At 55.8% G+C, this 20,308-nt stretch overlaps 1 protein-coding gene across 1 annotated transcript; it reads right to left on the bottom strand.

Annotated features, from left to right (window-relative positions):
- Window positions 1-8,537: 8,537 nt before the first annotated feature.
- Window positions 8,538-13,054, bottom strand: ZFP36 (ZFP36 ring finger protein). The gene is made up of 2 exons (XM_032776279.2): window positions 12,902-13,054; window positions 8,538-11,676 (listed from the first exon to the last, which is right to left on the bottom strand). The coding sequence occupies exons 1-2, from the start codon at window positions 12,935-12,937 to the stop codon at window positions 10,675-10,677; spliced, it is 1,038 nt and encodes a 345-aa protein (XP_032632170.1). The 5' UTR covers window positions 12,938-13,054; the 3' UTR covers window positions 8,538-10,674.
- Window positions 13,055-20,308: the final 7,254 nt, after the last annotated feature.

The following is a 20,308-nucleotide window of genomic DNA, read 5'->3' as shown; positions in this document are numbered from 1 at the left end:
AACCGCTTCCAGATTGCGAGGCACCCAGACACTACGGTCTGTGGAAGTAGCTCGGAGAGGGGAGGGCAGTGACCGTGGCCCATTTGCACCTCGGCTTGGGGATCCCTAACTGAGTTTTTTCCCCCTGTGCGTGGCAGTGACACTCGGAGCCAAGCTGAGCCCAGCTAGACTCGTCTCACGCAATGGGGTTCAAACTGGCGACCTAGAGGCACCCCATGGAAGTGGGAGATGGTGCTGAGCAGCATCCAGTGTGAGAGAAGGAAGCAATGTAGGCGCAGGAGCGGGGGGGGGGGTGGAAGGCACCCCCAGAAGGCTCAGCTTTCTTCTATGCTGCAAAGGAGAGTCCTGCAGCTAGGCTGGTGTGGGACAAGGGCTCTGAACCAGAGAGGGTCCAGGAGATGGCTGGGAGTCCCCCGACACACGCCTGGCTAGCTAGACTTGACGTTGTCCCCAAGTCCAGCCGGTCTCAGTGTGTCCCGCAGGCCCAGCCGGTCCCTGTGTCCCATCTCCCCCAGGCCCAGCCGGTCTCTGTGTCCCCCCCCCGGGCCCAGCTGGTTCCTGTGTCCCGTCCCCCTGGCCAGGCCAGGCCAGGCGCCGCAGTTTCCCACCGCAGATTGTCCCCTAGCAAGGAGCGCCTCACCCCCACCCCACTCCCCAGCTGTGCCGTGGGGCTGGCATGAAACAGGCCAGCAGCTCAGCCTGTCGCCTTCCCTCGCCAAGGCAGCTTTCACACCCCCCAACCCCCCACCCCTGCTATCCGCTGCCAAGCCCAGTTCCCCTCCCTAGAGGAGGAAAGCAGAAGCCGTCCCCCCCCTCCACCCGCAGCTCTGGCCTGGCCCTGGCCCGTCCCCTGCAGTTGTGCCATCACAGGAACTGAATGTGACAAGCTGCTGCAGAGAGAGCTGGGGGCCACTTCCCCTTTCCATTGCACAGGGGAAGCTGGGGAGGCCGCTAGCGGCGGGGTTGGAGGGGGGGGGGGGCATGCAGCAGACATCTCTGCACAGGGGACTTGCGTAGGGTCACGTCACTTTCTCCAGCCTGGAAAAAGTCGGCAGGTGGTAAACATGAGCCCCACAGGCAGTCAGAGCATCTGGGTTCCATTGCTGATGCTGGGAGGGGAGTGGGGGCTAGTGGTTAGAGCAGAGGGGGTTGACAGGGGCTTGGAGCCAGGACGCCTGGGTTCTGTTCCCAGCTCTGGGAGGAGAGTTGGGTCTGGGTGTTAGAGCAGGGGGGCTGGGAGTCGGGACTCCTGGGTTCTGATCCCAGCTCTGCGAGGGAAGTGGGGTCTTGTGGTTAGAGGGTGGGGGAACTGGGAGCCAGGACTCCTGGGTTCTATCTCTGCTCTGGGAGGGGAGTGGGGGCTAGTGGTTAGAGCAGGGTAGTGGCTGGCAAGGAGAGATCCTGGAAGTCAGAACTTCTGGGTTCTATTACCTCCAAAGCTCCTGCACAGTTCAGGCACAGTCTTCCAACCAATGTTCCCACAGGGACCCTGCCAGTTGGTCTGGGAAACATCCCATCCAACAGCCCCATATCTCAAGTCCTTCAACGCTCACACCATGGCCACATCATGACAGGCCCTCTGCAATTGACATGGCCTGTCTGGCTGTTCCTGCAGGGCTGGAGACATCTGCAGCTGGCTGGGTCTCAACATGAGCGGACGGCAGGTGAGTTTAACTCCTAAGTAAATATCCCAGTAAGAGTTAAACTCACCAGCCAGGTAAAAGAGTGGCCAAGAACCAGTGGATCTGTGGGCATGTTAGCCTTGTCACTCAGGAGGTGAAATTTGCCACTTGAACACGTCACTAGCAAAGAATCCCAACAAACTCCAGGGCCTCCTCTGTGCACCTCCTTGCTCCATCCCAAAGGGCTGGACTTTGGGGGTGCTGCTTGGGCCCAAATCCCCAGAATTTCTGAGCCTCCCCCAGTGCTGGGGGGCTGAGGTACCCCTGAGTAACTTCACTTTGGCACCATGGAAGGAGAGAGAGGGAGAGAGACGTGGGGCAAGAGGGAACATAAGAATGGCCCTACTAGGGCAGACCAAAGGTCCATCTAGCCCAGGATCCTGTTTTCTGACAGTGGCCAGTGCCAGGTGCCCCAGAGGGAGTGAAGAGAACAAAGAATCATCAAGTGATCCATCCCCTGTTGCCCATTCCCAGCTTCTGGCAAACAGAGGCTGGGGACACCATCCCTGCCCAGCCTGGCTAATAGCCATTAGTGGACCTGTCCTCCATGAACTTACCTAGTTCTTTTTTGAACCCTGTTATGGTCTTGGCCTTCACAACATCCTCTGGCGAGGAGTTCCACAGGTTGACTGTGCATTGTGTGAATAAATACTTACTTTTATTTGTTTTAAACCTGCCGCCTGAAAAAGAAAGAAAGAAAGATGAGTGTGTTTGGAGATAGACAGATAGATAGAGGAGGTATATGGGGATATATATATATATAGAAAGAGAGATTAGATAGATGAGGTGTATGGGAATAGATAGATAGATAGATAGATAGAGGGGGTGTATGGGGATAGATAGGGATAGCTAGCTAGATGGTGTATGGGGATACTATCTATCCCCAGATAGATAGATAGATAGGTAGATAGATGTATGTGCTGGGATGGTGTATGGCTGCAAGGCAAAGAGTGGCACACAGTATTAATGTGGTGGGAGCGTGTGCAATGCATGCGAGTGAGGCAGGAGCAGAGGGCGTCCCTGTACTTTGATTTCCTTCCCCAAACTTTACCCTCTGACCAAGCAGCTCACACTGCTCTGAGCCAAATTGCCCCGCTGGGCAGATGCCAGGCACTGCCCTGTGCTCGGGAACAGGCCGAGAGGACGGGCCTGTGATAGTGGATCAGACGTTCCCTGTTTGCCAGAGAGGCTGGGACAAGAGAGATGACATGAAAAACACCTTTATTCCCATAAAAATCACATTAAAAACGATTAAAAATGCTCTAAAATTACACTATATACCCCAAAAAGATAGGAGTAAAATAAAGCACAACATGGCTTAAGTTCACCCAAACAATTGTTAATGCACCAAAAAGTGTCCAGGTTACAAGTCAATTTATAAAAGGGGTAATCGACCCACAACCAGGCCACAACCGGGCCTGGCACATCCCATCACTGTACCCCGAGGCCGGGCTGTTCTGGTGATATTTCTAAATGGCTAGTTTGCCTGGCCCAGCAAAAGGGGAACCAGGCAGGAAAATGGCCAGATGCGAGCTCTGTATCTCAATCTATGAAAGGCTGAAAAGCTGCTGCAATAAAAAAAAGAGGAATCAGGCCTGAGCAACGTAGGTGTCGAAAGCCGGCTAGATAGGGAACCCGGCGCAGACACCTCCGGGGTGAGAGGGTACATGCAGCGATAAGTTGCTGCCATGTTATGCAGGCCCCTCCATTGCAAGTCACCGGAGAGCAGGAGGTTTGTACATTGCCTGAGCTGCGGACAGAGAGTCGCCCAGGAGCACCCTCTAGCCTGTATCAGGGCGATTAGAAAGGGTGGCAAACTGCCGCACATGCTGTAGACCTGCTGCTTCTTCATGGGTGCAAAAGGAACATTCACCAAGCCCTTCCAGGAAAACAGTCTGCCTGGTTGCACAAGGATCTCGTCCACAGACAGGGAGAAGCTAGCTAGTGAGGGGGATACCCCCTAGGAGAACAACTCCTGCAAAAACTGCCTGCAAATACTCAGCAGTCCACTGAACTGGAATGGTGGCAATAACTATTAAAAAAAACAGTTAATATCCCTCTGAATCCGGTGCAAAAGGCCTGGGAGAGGGTCCAGCCACACTAGCCGGTCCCTCGACTCTGAGGCCACAAGATGGTTGGCACACCAAGCCTGTCCCTGAAAGGAGAATCCAGGCAGGAGGCAGCACCTTTTCTGCAGGCCGCCTTGCATAGGGTGGCCAACCCTCCAGGATAGTCCTGGCGTCTCCAGGAATTCAAAATTAATCTTCAATTGCAGATTATGTCCTGTGCTGAAACCTCCAGGAATACGTGCAACCAAAACTGGCAACCCCATCCGGCATGGAAAAGCCAGACAGATGGCTTCTGAAGGGAGCAGGAATGGCTACAAATGAAGACCAAGCAGCATCCCAGTCAGAGGACCCCACTGACCAATGCCTCTGCGTACTGGGAAGCAGTGGCTAAGACCCCCATTAATCTTTAAGCCACTCAAACCATTGTGGTCCAATACAGAAATATAGGACAAGAACGTTGGCCTGATCTCGACAGCTTCTAACGTCTGCAAAGGACGATGACGGGTCAGTGTATCACAGGCCTTCTGCGGGCCCTTTGAAATAAGCCCCACCTCCAGAGAACAGCCTTTGCTCATGGTTAAGACATCCAGGGCCGGCTCCAGGGGTTTGGCCGCCCCAAGCGATCTGCGGCAATTCAGAGCGGGAGTGACGGACCCTCCGCCGAATTGCCGCCGAATATGTGAAAGGGCCGCCCCTCTCCAGAGTTGCCGCCCCAAGCACCTGCTTGATAAGATGGTGCCTGCCCTGAAGACATCACCAATTAAAAATAAATGATCAGACAGGCAGAGGTTAGCAATGCAATGTGTGGGATTGGGGTGCATCAAGGAGTTCAGCCGGCGGAGGCCCTGGGTAAAACCTTATCATCAGAACAGAAGAGAGAGGGAGAGAGAGAGAGAGAGAGATGTCTTCCTTGTGGTGAGTCACAGAGATTCCCCCTTTTTGTACAGTAGGGTGGTCGCTGCCCTGAGGAAACGGAGCACAACTCTTTCTCTTGGAGACAGCACGGCTATTAAAAAATCAGGACCGATAAGATGCCAGAGGCTCGTAGAATCCAGTACCTGGGGCCTGGCTTATAGAAAGCTGCTGGACTGCATCAGCGAGCTCCTGCCATGCCAGTGGGGCATCTAGGCACCGCTAGTTCCTCACTGGTCAGACAGATGTAGCTCCCCCCCGGTGCCAACACAACCCAGGCTGCAGGGACAGAGCACTGCACAAGGGAACAGCTGCTTTCTGGATCTCAGCCGGATCAGCTGCCAGCCAGAGGCAAAAAAAAAAAAATCTGCCAATGGACTTTGGCTCCAACCCGAAAAAGAACCTTGTGGGAGCGTCGGTTTCATGCAGTGGAGAAAACTGGGCCAGGGGTCCTGGCACCATCTCTTCCAACAAGCACTTCAGGAGCTGGAACTTCTCTGGGAGGTCTAAGATCTCTGGTTCTAGGGCCTGATGGCAGGCTGAGTATGCGGATTTGGACCTGTCTGGGTGAAATTCACATCCTGTAATGGTTTATTATGAAAGCACCAGTGGGACGCACCAGCAGGGAGAGGGAGAGACAGGGCAGAGCCCTGAGGATGCTCAGACAAATGAGTGGGACATGGAAGAACGAACAAACACATTCACACTGGCCTTCATGGTCTCTGCTCGGAGGAGCCGGCCCCGTGCCATTTTCTGCACAGAGAGGATCCGTGCCCCTGCACACCGGAAAAAGAGAACCGCTTCCCCAGCTGACACCAGGGCCATGACCCAAGACAGTGTCCCCTTCCCATGCCGTCAGCCAGCCCCCTGGCTTAGCGGGGTCTGAGCGCCTCTCCTGAAGAAGGACTAGATCAGCCCGTTCTGGGCGGAGAACGTCTGAGAGTTGTGCCCTTTTATGACCACCGCGGCCTCCGTTAATATTTCGAGAGGCCTTCGAGGCTAGACGGAGAGGGCCAAGGAGCAGGGAGACGCAATGGCGTGCTGCAGTACTTCGAACAAAACTGGCATCGGGGAGGCCTGTATATCTTGGCCACACCCCATGTGCTTCCTCACCCGGCTCGACGACGCTTCCCACGATCAGCCGTAGGCAGTGACGACTCCGTGGGAGCTCCAGGGCTGGAGAACCCACGGGGTGGCGCGGGGGGGAGCGATCAGCTGTGCTGCAAGGGGTGGGAGGTGCTGGGAGCAGGGGTGGGGCATTGGAAGCAGAGGGCGGAGTGGAAGGTGGAAAGAGGCGGAGCCTTGGGGAAAGGGGCGGAGCACCCACCCAGGAAGATGAAAGTCGGCACCTGGGTGATCAGCTGAGGTCTCGCTCAGGACAAGGGCAGCGGGGTGAGCAGAGCACTGGAAGTCAGGGAATTAGGCCTCAGCCTCGACTCCCCATATCTCTTTAGCGCGACCTGCAACATCGCACGTCTCCCGCATGCCAGCCGCACCCTTCCTAGCCAGCTGATGGGCTGGAACATCAGGAAGGAGCAAGGAGTCAGAGACTCCAGCATCGTCCGTGTCACCTCCCTCGGACTCCACCGGCTCAGAGGACCCACCGAGCCCGCGCTGGAGTCTGTTTACAAACAGCGCTGGCTCAATCCAGCTCCTCTGGCTGATACCCCATCTCTAGGGCCTGTCTCTGCTCCGAAGCCTCCAGGACATGCCCTGGAGATAGGTCATTGTGAAAGAAGTTGCCAGCTCAGGGCAGGGGGGCATTGGAAAAAACGACGTCAACTGCAGAAGTAGACAAGGGAAAAAACAGGAACCCAGTGCTCCAGAGTCCCTCCTGTGCCAGCTGAAACAAACTGCTCCTGAGCCAGGAAACATCCCCGTAGATTTACCCATTTGAGAGGCAGATTTTTATAGTCGCACAGGAAATAGCCTCCCTTACACGCAGCAACACACCCGCCACAGTGCAGCAGCCAGCAGGCGCGCTCCAAGCCCCCGGCTTGCGGGTCAAAGGAATCGAGCTGCAATGAACCCCATGGAGAACTCCCCTTGGCCCTCAGAGACAAACATCACAAAGAGCAAACCAAATCCAAAGCCAGCAGAATGGCCCCGCAGCCAGTACGCACAGAACGCAGCCACGCTCCCAGAAGCTTCGGCAGGCCCTACCAAGAGTGAAATCCCGGCGGTCGGCTGATCCCAACTGAGCGGGAGCAATGCAGCTGCCACGAGAACCCAGCCCCCTTTCTAGGGAGAATCCCTCCAGCCGGGCTGCGGAGAAGGTTTCCAACGCGGATCCACTCCCTACTCTAGTCAATTGTGATCAGAGTCTGTGCAGCGCCTGGCACGATGGGCCCTGATCTCGGTCTAGGTCTGTGCAGCACCCAGCAAAATGGGACCTGGATTTCAGTCGGGGTCTCTCATTGCTTCCTGAACATCTCTGCTTCCTATTGATACCACAAGGGCAGCACTCTCTGCCTTGTGGGGAGGTCAAAGCAGATGATCTGGGTGTTTCCTTCTGGCCTTAACATGTAAAGGTCTCCCAGCGCTGCCTCTGCCTGGATGTCAAGCACCCGCTAGGACAGGTGAATTTTGGCACGGGAGGCCCATGGGATGAAACTGATCATGAGAGAATCAAGTTCCTGGTGCCAGTGTTCAGGGCCCCACCTTGGGCAGCTTCTTGCAGAGGCCCAACCACCCAGCACTCCCCATCGGCTCAGCCAGGGCCTTGCTCAGCTGGCTGCTGGTGGGCGCGGTTGGGTTTCCCAAGCTGGCTTGTTTACCAAACTCAACAGGCTGGTTCCTCCAGTCTGGGAGGGGACAGGGCCTTGTGCAAAAGAGCTTTGTTGATGTGTCCTTGGCAGGGACCAGCTGCACCCTGCTAACGTCAGCCATGACGAGATCAGCCGGTGAAGAGGGAAGGAAACATGCATCTGGACTGCACTCATCACCTGGGGAAGTGCCACCACTCATGGCAGGCCCAAGACAAATCTAAACTGATCAACCTTCTCAGGGAGAAGATAGCAGCGGACATACCTGTGCTAGCTTTAACCTAGCCAGTCCGAAGCAGCAAGCCACAGGCTTCAGCAGGGAGTGGGCAAGCTCGTCCAGACCCCAGGGTAATTACTTGTGGTCATGCTGCTCCAGGCCCTCAGATAGCTTGATTAAAGCTAATTGGGGTAGGTCAGCCCATGACTGCACTCCAGATGAATGGATAGAGATGTCCCACCCCAATCCAGGCAGGCCAGACAGTCTTGTGATTAAAAAACAAATCCCACTCCTGGCACCTGTAAAATACTTTCTGGATCCCCCCCGTGCAGCTGGAAAGATAACTCCCTTACTAGAACAATGGAGTTACATGAGCAGGTGATTGTTCTTTCAAAGCTTAGTTATGGAAGATAGAATGCTCTCTTCAGACTAAAGGAGTGAGATCCTGACACCCAGCTCCTCAAAGGGATCTTGGCACTGTTGGAGAAAAACTCTTCTTCCACAGCACCTAACCCCTGGGCCATCCTTCCTCTTTATTGAGCCATGCCTCAGTTTCCCCTATCCTGTGTGATTTTAGATTGGAAGCTGTATGGGGCAGAGACCATCTCCCCTTCAGTCTCTGTGCAGCTAGGCCTTTGAAGATTTCCCCTCCCCACCCATTCTTATTAAAACCCCCCATGTTTTGGGAGATACTCAGACAGCAGGTAGGGGGGAAGATATGGGACATCATGTGTTAGGCATCTTAATGGAATTTCAGCCCCATCGTGCATGTTTTAGTCTATATTCTTCAGATGAGGAGGGACTTGCAGTGGGGGGCACACTGAGCCATGACAGTGTCCAGGCTGTAGGCCCATCACAAAAAACACACCCCACAACACAAACACCAAACCTGTCCAATCTCATGACTTTCTTGGTTTTATTTCCACCATTTTTTTTTTAAATCCTCAAGATTCAGTAATAAAACACCACAAAGATGATTAAAAAAGCATTTGTCACTTATAAACATATTGCTTCCCGGTTACATCTGGCTGGGTTGTTTTTCTCCAATTAACTTCATAATAACACGTAAAATATATATTATTCAGAATATTACAAAAAGATAAATATAATATAAAATTCTGTCTTGAATAAATAAGGTTCCATAAATAATTTTGGTTTCTGGTCTATCATTAGAAAGGTAAACATCAGCTTGTTTGTTTTCTGTTTCCAAGAGCAACAGTTAAAAAGCAGGGGAATTGTTAGCACAGAAAACAGAACATGAAAGATCTCACTAGGCCTCTGAGCTTCAAAGAGGGCATCACACGCTGCCACAGTGGGATTTGGAACTCGCTACCAGTGTTGCCAAAGTCATGCGATGTTTAGTGCGGTTCTGAATCCCAAGCTTCGGGAGTCATGTGATCAGAGCAGAACCTTTACAAGAAAAAGCAAGTTTTTATCCTGTGGGCTGGAGTAAGGAGCACTTCACAACCTCGGCTTTGGGCAAGGAGGCAGGCAATGCACACTCAGCGTCTCCCGCCGCCACCCCTTCACAGAGTTCTTGCTACATGGCAAGTGCTGACTGGTTTAACACTATGGCTTTGGAGACCAACTCTGGAAAGTTTAGCCACCCTTTCAAACTGTGGGGGCGGGGGAGAAATGGACAAAGACTCCTCCCTTCCCATGACCGTCTTTGGAGTCTGGGGGCGGGAGGGGGGGTCAGGGACGACACACCACATTTTCCTTGCAAACTGCCCGATCATGTCAGTGCTGCCTTCCCGCTCCACCCAGAGATACTGCTGGTTCAGATTGCCTCATCTTCCTCTTTAAGACACTGGAGCTTCCCTACTCTGGATAATTCCTTCCCCCATCAGTTTCACCCTTCCTTTTGCAGCTGGTGGAATTGCCATAAATACTGCAGTAATGCTACCGTCTTTGGCGATAAATACACCCCACTGCCAACTTAAAGCAAGAGCTGTTTCACACTCATTAAATCCAGTCGTTTTTAACCTGTGGTCCACTGACCCCTAGGGGGCTGCAGACCATGTCAAAATTCCAAAGGGATCTACACCTCCAGCCATAATTTTTTAGGGGTCCACAAATAAAAAAATAAAATAAAGTTGAAAACCACTGACTGAAGTGAACAGAGTTACTCCATTCTCGCATACTAACGCTAGGGGACGTACTCCAGTATCGAGCCAGCTCCTTGTGAAAGGGGACTAAGCAGGAGGACCCTCACCCTCTACCCCTCCCCCTACAAGTCAGGGACCCCTTCCTGAAATATTCACAGCATGAAAGCAGCCATTACAGCCAAATTTGTCCCAGACACCCCTATATCCTGATGTGGTCCACCCCAAAAAAACTGCTACATATGGGGCATAAAACAGCACCCTCCCCACCCCATAGCTCCAAGTTAGTCCATTTTCAGGGCTGCACGCCAGCCCCACAGGGCTTTTCCCCTCACCCTCTAACGCAGGTGAGTCCAGTGGAAAGCCTGACATGGGGGAGGCGCGGAGACCAGCAGTCCTTGACTTGAAGCAGGTGAGCATTCCCGGACGGCAGGGGTTGGGCAAGGCACTTCAGCAGTGTCATCTGGCACTTTAGGATGAGCGGGTGGAGGAGCCCTATACCGAGGGGACAGCGGCCCCTGCTAGTCATGCCCCAAGCACAGGCAGCGGGAGCAAGTTACTTAAAAAGGCGTGGCTACATCTAGCCAGGCAGGGAGCTTGCCTTCCCCAGCTGGCATCTGCATTGTGCTCATCTGGATGCATGTCCCCCCTTTTCCTCCCCCACTGTGGGGAGCTCATGTCCCACACCAGGGGAGGCCACCCCAACCCCCTTCCACCACCCAGACAGGAGCAGTTCCTGCCAACATCTGGCTGGGGAGCTGCTGTCTCCTCCTCAAACATCTGGACCAGCAGCTGGAGAGGCCATGGGGCAGTGTCTAGAGGGCTCCTGGAAGCAGGACCAGGGGGTCGCCCTTTGCTGAAGGAATCGATTGCAACCCCTCCCCCTTTCTCCACCCCATTAGATTCCCTCCCTTGGCCAGGTTCCTATTCCAAGCCCTCGCCGCACTCCGACACGGAGATGCGTTTGAAGATGGGCAGGCGGCGGGTGCCACTCCAGGTCCCGCTGGTCGGCAGCATCTCGAAGACGGGCGATTCGGAGCCACTGAGGCTGCCCGAGCTGCTGTAGCAATCCTGGTCGGAAAGCGAGTTGGAGGAAGGGGTTCTGGGGAGGCTGGAGGCAACGGGCACGCCCGGGGCAGCGGCATAGTAGTCCCGGGGGCTCTCGAAGGTGCCCAGCCTGGCATTGCCACCACAGCGACAGGTGCAGCGCCCACTGGAGGCAGAAGAGGCCAGGGCTTCTCCCAGGGTGGCCATGCGAGGGACAGGCTCCGAGTTGAGGCGGGTGAAGGGCGGTGAGAGGAGGTCGCTGGCAGGAGGTGGGGAGATGGAGGGTGCCCGGGTGAAAGAGGCCGGGTCGGAGATGCCAGGCGGCGGGGAGCCCTGGCGGGCAGCGGGCACCCCGGTGTAGCTGAGGCTCTGGCGCAGAAGCTGCGGAGAGGCGGCCAGCCCCCGCTCTTCCGGGTAGTGGACAAAGTGGCAGCGGGAGCCGTAGGGGCATTCGCCGTTGAGGTAGAATTTGTGGCACAGCTCCGTCTTATACTTGGGGTGACGGTTCAGGCTCCGCAGCTCCCCAGCCCCGTGGGCAAACTGGCACTTGGCCCCGTACCGGCAGCGGCCTGTCTCACTGTAGGTGCGGCACAGCTCCGTCTTGTAGCGGGCCGAGAGGGCAGGGGCCGGTGGGGGCTGCAGCGGGGGGAAGCCGGGCGGGGGGGGCGGCAGGACCCGGCCTTCGATCAGGCTGAGGGAGCGGTCGGTGCGGAACAAAGGGCGGGGGGCGGCCGGCTCGGGCAGGGAGCGTGTCTGCTCCGTGCTGGGGCTCCAGACCGTGCGCAGGGGCCAGACGTGGGAGTCGCCGCCGCCCCCCCCCAGGGGCTCGGAGTTGGCCGAAGCATCGCGCCCCTCGCTCAGATTCAGGTTCAAGAGGTTCTGTGAGGCGGAGAGAGAGGAAAAAACCGTGGGGGGGTTAATGCATAGCTCTGACACCCTCTCCGGCACAGCCACTTTACCTACAGCAAACTCAGCATCTGGCTCTCCCCAGCGCGGCTCTTCGGGGGGGGGGGGGGGGGGGGAGCTGAGAGGTGGTGACTCACAGGCCCAGGGATGGCCAGGGCCAGGGTTATTTATAAACTCCTCGGGCTGGGCCCAGGAGGGGGAAGGTTTTCTACTGACATGGACCCCCCACCCCCTTCCAAAGCAAAGGGCCTTCCGCCAGCCTGCTGTATAGGGGCTGGCAGGTGACTGCAGGGCACCCGGTGGGGGAGTGAGGTGCCCCAAGAAATCCACGGGGGCGGGGAAGGGGGAGAAGAGAAGTGACAGAACTGAAGAGGGGGCAGATCCCCATGGTGTGTGTGGACCCCACCCTGGTGTAAACCTAAACGGGGAACTGCCCTTTCCCCTCGACTTTCCTCCCACCCAGCCCCCGCACCAAGGGGGTCCTCCAGCGACCCAGACAGGAGCCCTGCCTCAACCCCCCAGCCCCCTAAGCTGCACCCCCCACAAGTTCCACTGCCCCCAAAGTTGCTATACCCCCCCTCCAACCGCGCTGCGTTGCGGCATGTCCCCCGGCGCCCGGGGGCGGCCAGTCCCCCCCCCGCCCTCCCAGTAGCAGCAACCCGCTATGGCGGCGGGGAGGAACGTCATTCTAGGGCAATTTAACCCTTTCCTGACCGCTGGGAATTTCTCCCCTGCCCCCCCAGTCGGGGCAGTGGACACCGCTAGCGTCCGGGCCCTGTCCCGAAAGGCTTTTGGAAACTGAGTGTCTGGCCGGCCAGACACTCAATCAGCCCCGGACCGCGAGTCCCCCCAAAAACTCGCACAGAAGCGAATCGAGCCGAGTTCCCAACTCCGGATCAGACCCGCTTTAGCAACTTTCGGTCCCTTTCTCCAAAGGTGGAGAGTGTGGGAGCAGACAGAGTGGAGATCTTTTCGGAAGGGCTCCTTTCTAGCCCTTCCCCCCGATTTTTGATGCGATGCTGTGCAATCGAGTGCCCCATCTGGCTCAGACCACAAACAAATTTTAAAGGGAGGGAGGTTCATAGCTGTGAGTTTTGGCAGGAGAAATCACCCCCCCCCCCATAAGTCAGTCTTAGCCTAGTTCAGGGGAGCCGGGCCAGCCCAGGAAACCCAGCCCACCCCCCAGATCGCCTCTTACCTCGTACAACGTTTTTACATCCACAATGGAGCTCATGGCGAATCAGGAGATGAGCGACGAGCAACTGGATAGAGAGGCGTGAGCGAGCCTGTTTGTCCGTCTGCCTTCCCCAGGGTGGGAACAGCTTTACCCCACCAGGGCTTGAGCTGGGCTAAGAACCACCCGTTTGATCAGTTCCTTATATAGGCGCATAGAGGCGGGCCTTCTTGTAGCCCCGCCTCCCATGAGCTCATCTTATTAAAAAAATAAATAAATAAAGCCACCCCTGAGAGTTGGGGTGGATAGATGGGCGTGGGAAAAGACCAAACCAAAGGGGCGGTGGGGCAGGGAGGACAGAGAGAGAGAGGAATGAATGAACAGATGGCGGGAGGAGGGGGAAAGAAAGAGGGGGGCTGAGAAACAGGCCCCAGAAGGGGTCAATGTAGGGTGACAAGACATCCCGACGTTAGGGGCTTTGTCTTATATATGCAACTATTACCACTCCCACCGCCCCAAAACAATTGGCTAGCTGGTCACCCCAGGTAAATTTGGTCACCCTTGGTATACATCAGCTGTCGGGGGGGGGAGGCTGTTTGGCTCTGCTGGGAGCCAGCTCAGGCTCATCTGGGTGATAGGATTTGTTCCCACCATCCGGAGGCGGGGGAGCCTGGCAAGGTCAGAGGCCTGGTTGAGCTGAAGAACAAATTCAGGAGGGTTTCCGGGCCAGAGGAATCAAATTTCCCATCAGCAGCTGCAGTTTTCATTTCTTCCAACAGAGGTCGCATCCTGTCGTCTTTTCAAGCTGCCTCTTGGTCCCCAGCCAAAGGCCACAACCCACTCCGGCTGGATCTGAGGCTGGCAGGCCCCAGGGCAGCTGGCATGGAGAGCTGGCACGCTCGCTGCTGCAGCACAGCCATGCAGGAGACACCGGGCACTCACGTTTACTGCGGCACTGTAGTACGAGCCAGGCCCCTGGCTGCTCACACGCACACCAGGGTGGCCTTTGGGCTGCTCTAACTCATGCTCCATGCCCTATAGATCAGGTCCTGTGTAATTTGCAATTTTGTGATTTCTGGGCAATCTGGGACATTAGCCCAATGCCGTGATTTTCTCAACAGTGGGAAGGGCATCCCCTGCTTCCACCTCGCCAATAGGGGAAAAGTCACGGCCTCAGGTTAATGTGACCCCTCTCACACACACGAACACACCTGCTGGGGAGTGGGGCCAGGCTGGGGCACCTAATCGCCCAGTTGTCAATACCCCTCAAGAAGCAACATTGGCAGAGACATCTGGTGACACTCCCCATCCCGGCCCACCACTTCCCTACTAATGGACGCTGGGGGGGCAGAGAATAGCCACAACTCAGTGCACGCCAGTCATGCCCTGATCCACCACCTATGGACCCTAGGGTTCAGAGAATAGTCACAGCTCAGCGTGCCCCAGCCACACCCCTAGCCTACCCCCTACTCTAGGAGCTAGGTGCATTGGCCTGAGTTGCGTCAGCCTTTCAGTTCTCAGTTAGCTCACCAGGGACTGTTCACAGTGCCCCTCGCCCTATAAGTTGGGGCTGCGTCAGCACCCAGGAAGCGGGCAGTTTCCGGAAGCAGCCCAGCACACTCAGCGCAGCAGCTGCTCCAGGTTCCCCTTTCTTGCAGCGAGGCACATCGTCAACGCAATGCTTTTGGGAAACAAACAAACGAGCAAGCGGGAAGTTTCCCACGCACCTGCTCGCGTGCCGGCGCACCCCTCTTCAGAGAGACAGCAAAACTGAGTCGGCCCCCGAGCCTCAGGAAATGACAAACCTCAACCAACCGGCAGGGCAAACCTAGACCATCCTGTGCAGTCATTGCAGTGTTATGTTTCTTTCCAGGGCTTTCGCCTGTCTGCTTTCGAACAGGCCTAAGCCAAGAGCAGCATGGTCCAGTTCCTGCTGTGGGTGGGGGAGTGGGGTCTAATGGTTAGAGCACAGGCTTGTGAGGCAGGACTCCTGAGTTCTATTCTTGACTCTGAAAGGGGACCATATGGCCTGCCGGTGACTGCAATCATCCCAGGACTCCTGGGTTCTATCCCCAGCTCTGGGAGAGGAATGGGGTCTGGTGGTTTGAACTAGGATGACCAGGTAGCAAGTGTGAAAAATCAGGATGGGAGTGTGTGTGGCCAGGGTAATAGCTAAAACAAAGCCCCAAATATTGGGACTGTCCCTATAACATTGGGACATCTGGTCACCCTAGTTAGAACACAGGGACTCCCGAGTTCAATACCTAGCACTGGGAGAGGAGTGCAGTCTAGTGGTTAGAGTGGGAGGTGGGCAGGTAGACAGGATGCCTGGGTTATTTGGCTTCTTCGCTCATCAGTGGCAAAAATAAGGCAGAATCTAGCCTCCTGTATATTCAAGAAGCCATCCTGGCAGTGTTACAGTGCAGCTGTCTCTCAGGAGGAATGTAGCAGAGGTGAATAACAGCAAGGGGTGAGGACAGGTCATAGCCAGGAAACCTGGTTTCACTGGCTACCCAAGAATCCCCAACAGCATGTTCCACAGCTTCTGTTTATGCTGGCTGCACCCCAGCTATTCCTCGATTCTGGGAAAGCCCCTTGGAGCCATGGGCAACTGGGCATATCTCAGAGCAGCCACTGGGCTGTTCTATGTTAGGTAGCAGATGTGAGGGAGATCCCCATAGCTGAGCCATTCTTCTCAGATGACACATCTGAGGAACTGTCCCAGACTGAAGTGTCGATAGAGGAGGGTTCGGAAGAAATAGATAAATGAAACACTAATAAATCACCAGGACCAGATGGCATTCCCCCAAGAATTCTAAGGGAATTCAGATATGAAATTGCACAACTACTAGCTGCGGTATGTAACCTGTTGCTGAAATCAGCCTTTGTACCGGATGAGTGGATGCTAGCTAACATGACGCCTGTTTTTCAAAAAGGCTCCAGAGGAGTTCCTGGCAATTACAGGTCCACAAGCCTAACTTCAAGCACCGGCCAAATTGGTTGAAACTATAGTAAAAAGCAGAATTATCAGATACAGAGATGAACACGATTGTTGCGGAAGAATCAACACGGCTTTTGTGAAGGGAAATCACGCCTCACCAATCTACTAGAATTCTTTGAGGGGGTCAACAAGCATGTGGACCAAGGGGGATCTAGCAGATATAGCGTACTTAGATTTTCAGAAAGCCGTTGACAAGGTCCCTCAACAAAGGCTCTTAAGTAAAGTTAGCAGTCATGGGATAAGAGGGAAGGTCCTCTCCTGGATCAGTAAATGGTTAAAAGACAGGGAAAAAAGGGTGGGAATAAATGGTCAGTTTTCCGAGTGGAAAGAGATAAATAGAGGGATCTGCACTGGGACCTACCACTTTGCACGGGCATAGATGACACCCTTGGGATGATCTTGCAGGGGGACCAGTGAGGGGGGGAATATGTCAAAGTAGGCCCGGAGGGGAGCCCGCATGCCATCTCGCGCCCCTGGAAGGACGGAGAGCCCTGACGGGGCTAGGGCTTCCGGTCGGGCTCTGCATCAGGATCCCAGGTTTCCAGGGTGTGAATCACTGGCACCGTGCCCTGATAAACCAGGAAATCCCTGCTGAATCAGCCGCGAAAGTCCAAGGACAAATAACAACAACAAGGCACTAACGAGACAGCCCCGGGGAGGGGATGCCCCAGCTCTACAGGGGAGGGGGGGACAGGGATAGCCCAGATGGGGCAGGGAGATTGGGATATCCTGGGTTGGAGGGGTGGGGGTGAAAGGGGTTATCCTGGCTCTGAAGAGAGATGGGGATTTCCTGGCTCTGAGAGGCTGGGGATGGGATGGGGTGGGGGGGCATGGGAAGCGGTGATTGCCCAGTCTAAGAGATCCAGGATAGGATTGGGGGGGGGGGGATTGTCCCGGCGCTGAGAGGCCCAGGATGGGATGGGAATGGGGGAGGGGAATTTCCCATCTCTGAAATGGCCAGGATGGGATGGGGGGATGTGGGTTTCTCTGGCTCTGAGAGGCCCAGGATGGGATGGGGGAATGGGGTTTTCCCTGGCTCTGAGAGGCCGGGGATGGGAACGGGGGATGGGGATTGTCCCGGCTCTGAGAGGCCCAGGATGGGATGGGAATGGAGGAAGGGGATTTCCCAGCTCTGAAATGCCCAGGATAGGAGCCGGGATGGGTGTTTCCCTGGCTCTGAGAGGCCGGGGATGGGAGGGGAGTGGGGGTGGGCATTGCCCTGGCTCTGGGAGGCCCGGCCTGGGGTGGAGAATCAGGGCTTCACACCTGTTGCCTTCTCACAGTCTCGTGAATGTCCCAAGACCTGGAGCGAGCAGGCACCTCGCGCCGGGAGTCTGATTCCACTCAGGTAATTTCCCCAGCACTAGAAAGACAGCAGAGCCCAGAGGTTCAGGCCCCCGCTGCAGCGCCAGGACGCCTGGGCTCTATTCACAACCTCTCTGTTGATGACCTTCCACAAGGCTGGACCCCTGCCTCAGTTTCCCCTCCCACCCAGCTGTAAGCTCTCTGGGGCTGGCGTGCTCTGTGCCATGTATTTGAATGTTCTATTTTAAACCACCATGTTCAGAAATCATTTGAAATCTTGTGTTTAACTTCCCCTGACTTTTAGGAGCATGAAGCCACAGTTCTGATTTGTTTTCCTGGGAGTCCAGATCCTCTGCTCTGACCTGTCATTCGGGGGAATCGGCTCCGTTGACCTCAACTCAGCAGCCAACCCCAGTGTGACTGCGTTGAATCGGGAATGGTTTCTAATGGCACTCGCTTGCTGCCGCAGCCCGGGAGGAGAGTCTGGCTCCGGTTTGGGGGAAGTGTGGGGGGAAGCCAGCAGCCCTCGCACACTTCCTCTGCTGCACCTTCTGCAGCCAAACAGTTGCACAATCCATCCGCATTCCCAGGAATCTCCCAGTGCCAGAAGGCAATGAGGGTGGCCCCCGCTCAGGCAGTCCCCAGGCTGGGAATGAGCAGTCTCAACAGGATAGGGGAGCCAGGAGCTGGGGAGGAGGATCAGGGTGAAATGTCGCACTTTGGAGATGGGCTGCACGTGGCTTCGCTAGCCTGAAATGGGTCTCCAGGGCCAGGGAGAGAACTCAGGAGTCCTGAATCCTGGACTGTCTCTCTGCAACCTCAGTCTAAACCAGTGGATCTCAAACTTTTGTACTAGTGACACCTTTCACAAGACAAGCCTCTGAGTATGACCCCCTTATAAATTGAAAACACTTTGTTATAAATTTAACACTATTATAAATGCTGGAGGTGAAGCGGAGTTTGGGGTGGAGGCTGACAGCTCGCAACCCCCCCATGTAATAACCTCACGACCCCCTGAGGGGTGCCAAACCCCAGTTTGAGAACGCCGGATCTGAACACTAGAGTCCATTCCCCTCCCTGAGCTGGAGTGAGACCCCAGGAATACTGACTCCCAGCCCTCCCTGCTCTAACCACTAGATTCCACTCCCCTCCCACAGCTGGGAACAGAACCCAGGAGTCCTGATGTCATCTGCTAATGCTAGTCCCAACTCCATCTCGCCAGCCAATGTTCCACCAAGCCCAACATCATGCACCAGGGCACAGCCGATTCCTGGTGCTTTGAAGAAAAGCCACTCCCTCACACACAAGGCAGTGGGCCAGCTGGTGTCTGTCCTGCTGAACGCTCTCGGTCGCCTGAAGATATGTCCTAGAGATGATGGGGCTGGTGGGGGCATCCAAGCCACGTCATTTGCCGGAGGGCAAAACCACACAGCGAGGGGACTGCCCAGCTAGCAGGGGCGTGGGGAGTGCTATCACACTCACGATGGGGTGTGGCTCTGGGCTGATTTTTTTGTTTTTTTCAGACTAAACAAAAAAATCCTTCCGTTTATAAGATGACAATTTGTGGGTTAACTAAGACGCCTCAAGGCAGATTTATCTTCCTGATTCACAGCTGCTCAACTCAGCCCTTCGCCGGGAGTTCTGGGTTTCTTGAGTTCCCACATCGCTTGCTGCCCTTCTCTGCCAGCTAGGGGCTCCGTCCCGTCCTGGCCAACAACGATCTGACCTTGTTTCCTCAGTGAAGCCACCCACCTGGGAGTGCACGCGCCCAGCTCGCCTGTCCTCCGCTCTCCGCATCGGCTTCCCAGCCCGCGTCAAATCACATCTCTAATATACACGCATGGCAACGGGCCTAGTGAGCGGCAATCAGAAGCAACAACCCTACCAAAACAAGACCCTCCAGCACGCCACGCAAGAGAACAAAGCACCCATGGCACACATGCGGTCCCCCTGCGTAACGCCCGGTTGGGGGGCGCTCGGATACTGTGAGGATCAGCGGGGTATAAAAACCCACACGGAGTAGACAAGGCCGTGCTGAGACGATGGCTTGGCTGCCCTGAAACATGGGGATAGACTGATCGGCACGAATTCAGAAGGTCCCGTCTACACCACAATAAAAGACTCTTCATGCCACGCCACACAGCCTGGGTCAGCTGACTCAGGCGTGCAATACAGCGGCTAAAAAGTGCCACGTAGACGCAAGCCCGAACATCTACACTGCAGTTTTACAGCCCCAAATCCTGAGAGTCCAAATCAGCTGAACCGGGCCAGTCTTTTATCGCAGTGTAAATGTAGCCACAGAGCTAAAGGCCAGAAAGGACCATTAGGTTATCTACTCTGATCTCCTGTACAGAGTGCCCAGAGGATTCAGGGGGCCTGGGGTCTTTGGCGGTGGGGGGCCCCCGCTTTGGCGGTAATTCGGCGGCGGGGGGTCCTTCCGCTCGAGACCCCCCGCCGAAGTGCCCCAAAGACCTGGCACTTCGGCAGCGGATCCCGCTTTGGCAGTAATTCAGCGGTGGGGGTCCCCCACCGCCAAAGACCCGGAGCGGAAGAAGCTCCGGGGCTCCCGGAGCGAGTGCAGAACCCTGCTCCAGGGGCCCCGAAAAACTCTTGTGGGAGCAAATTGCCCCACTTGCCCCCACCTGAGCAGCCCTGCTCCTGTATAACACAGGCCATTAAATACCCCGGCTGGATCCCAATAACTTGTGTCTACACACAAATCGCGCTAACCCAGAGTCCCAGGATCCATAGGTGCCATCTTCCTCCGGCACCAGTGGATGCTCGCAGCCCCCTGTCCCTGGCCCCATTCCGACCCCACCCTTTCTCCACCCCAGCCCCGCCCCTATACCAACCCCCTCCCCAAAGTCCCCACCCTAATTCCGCCCCCTTTCCAGCCTCTATTGGACCCCTTCCCCAAATCCCCATACCAGCCCCGCTTCTTCCCCAGCACTTCTTGTTCCCCCTCCTTCCCCCTTCCTCCCTGCTGCGTGAAACAGCTTTTTCACCACGCAAGTACTGGGAGGGATTGTGGTGAAGCAGGCACACGGCGCCCGGAGGAGGCAGAGGCGGAAGGGAAGCAGAGGTGAGCTGGGTGAGGAGCTGCCAGTGGGTGCAGACCCTATGCC

Source organism: Chelonoidis abingdonii, chromosome 11 (assembly GCF_003597395.2).
Source record: "Chelonoidis abingdonii isolate Lonesome George chromosome 11, CheloAbing_2.0, whole genome shotgun sequence".
In the NCBI taxonomy this organism is placed as follows: Eukaryota; Metazoa; Chordata; order Testudines; family Testudinidae; genus Chelonoidis; species Chelonoidis abingdonii.
This window is presented reverse-complemented; position numbering and strand designations above follow the sequence as displayed.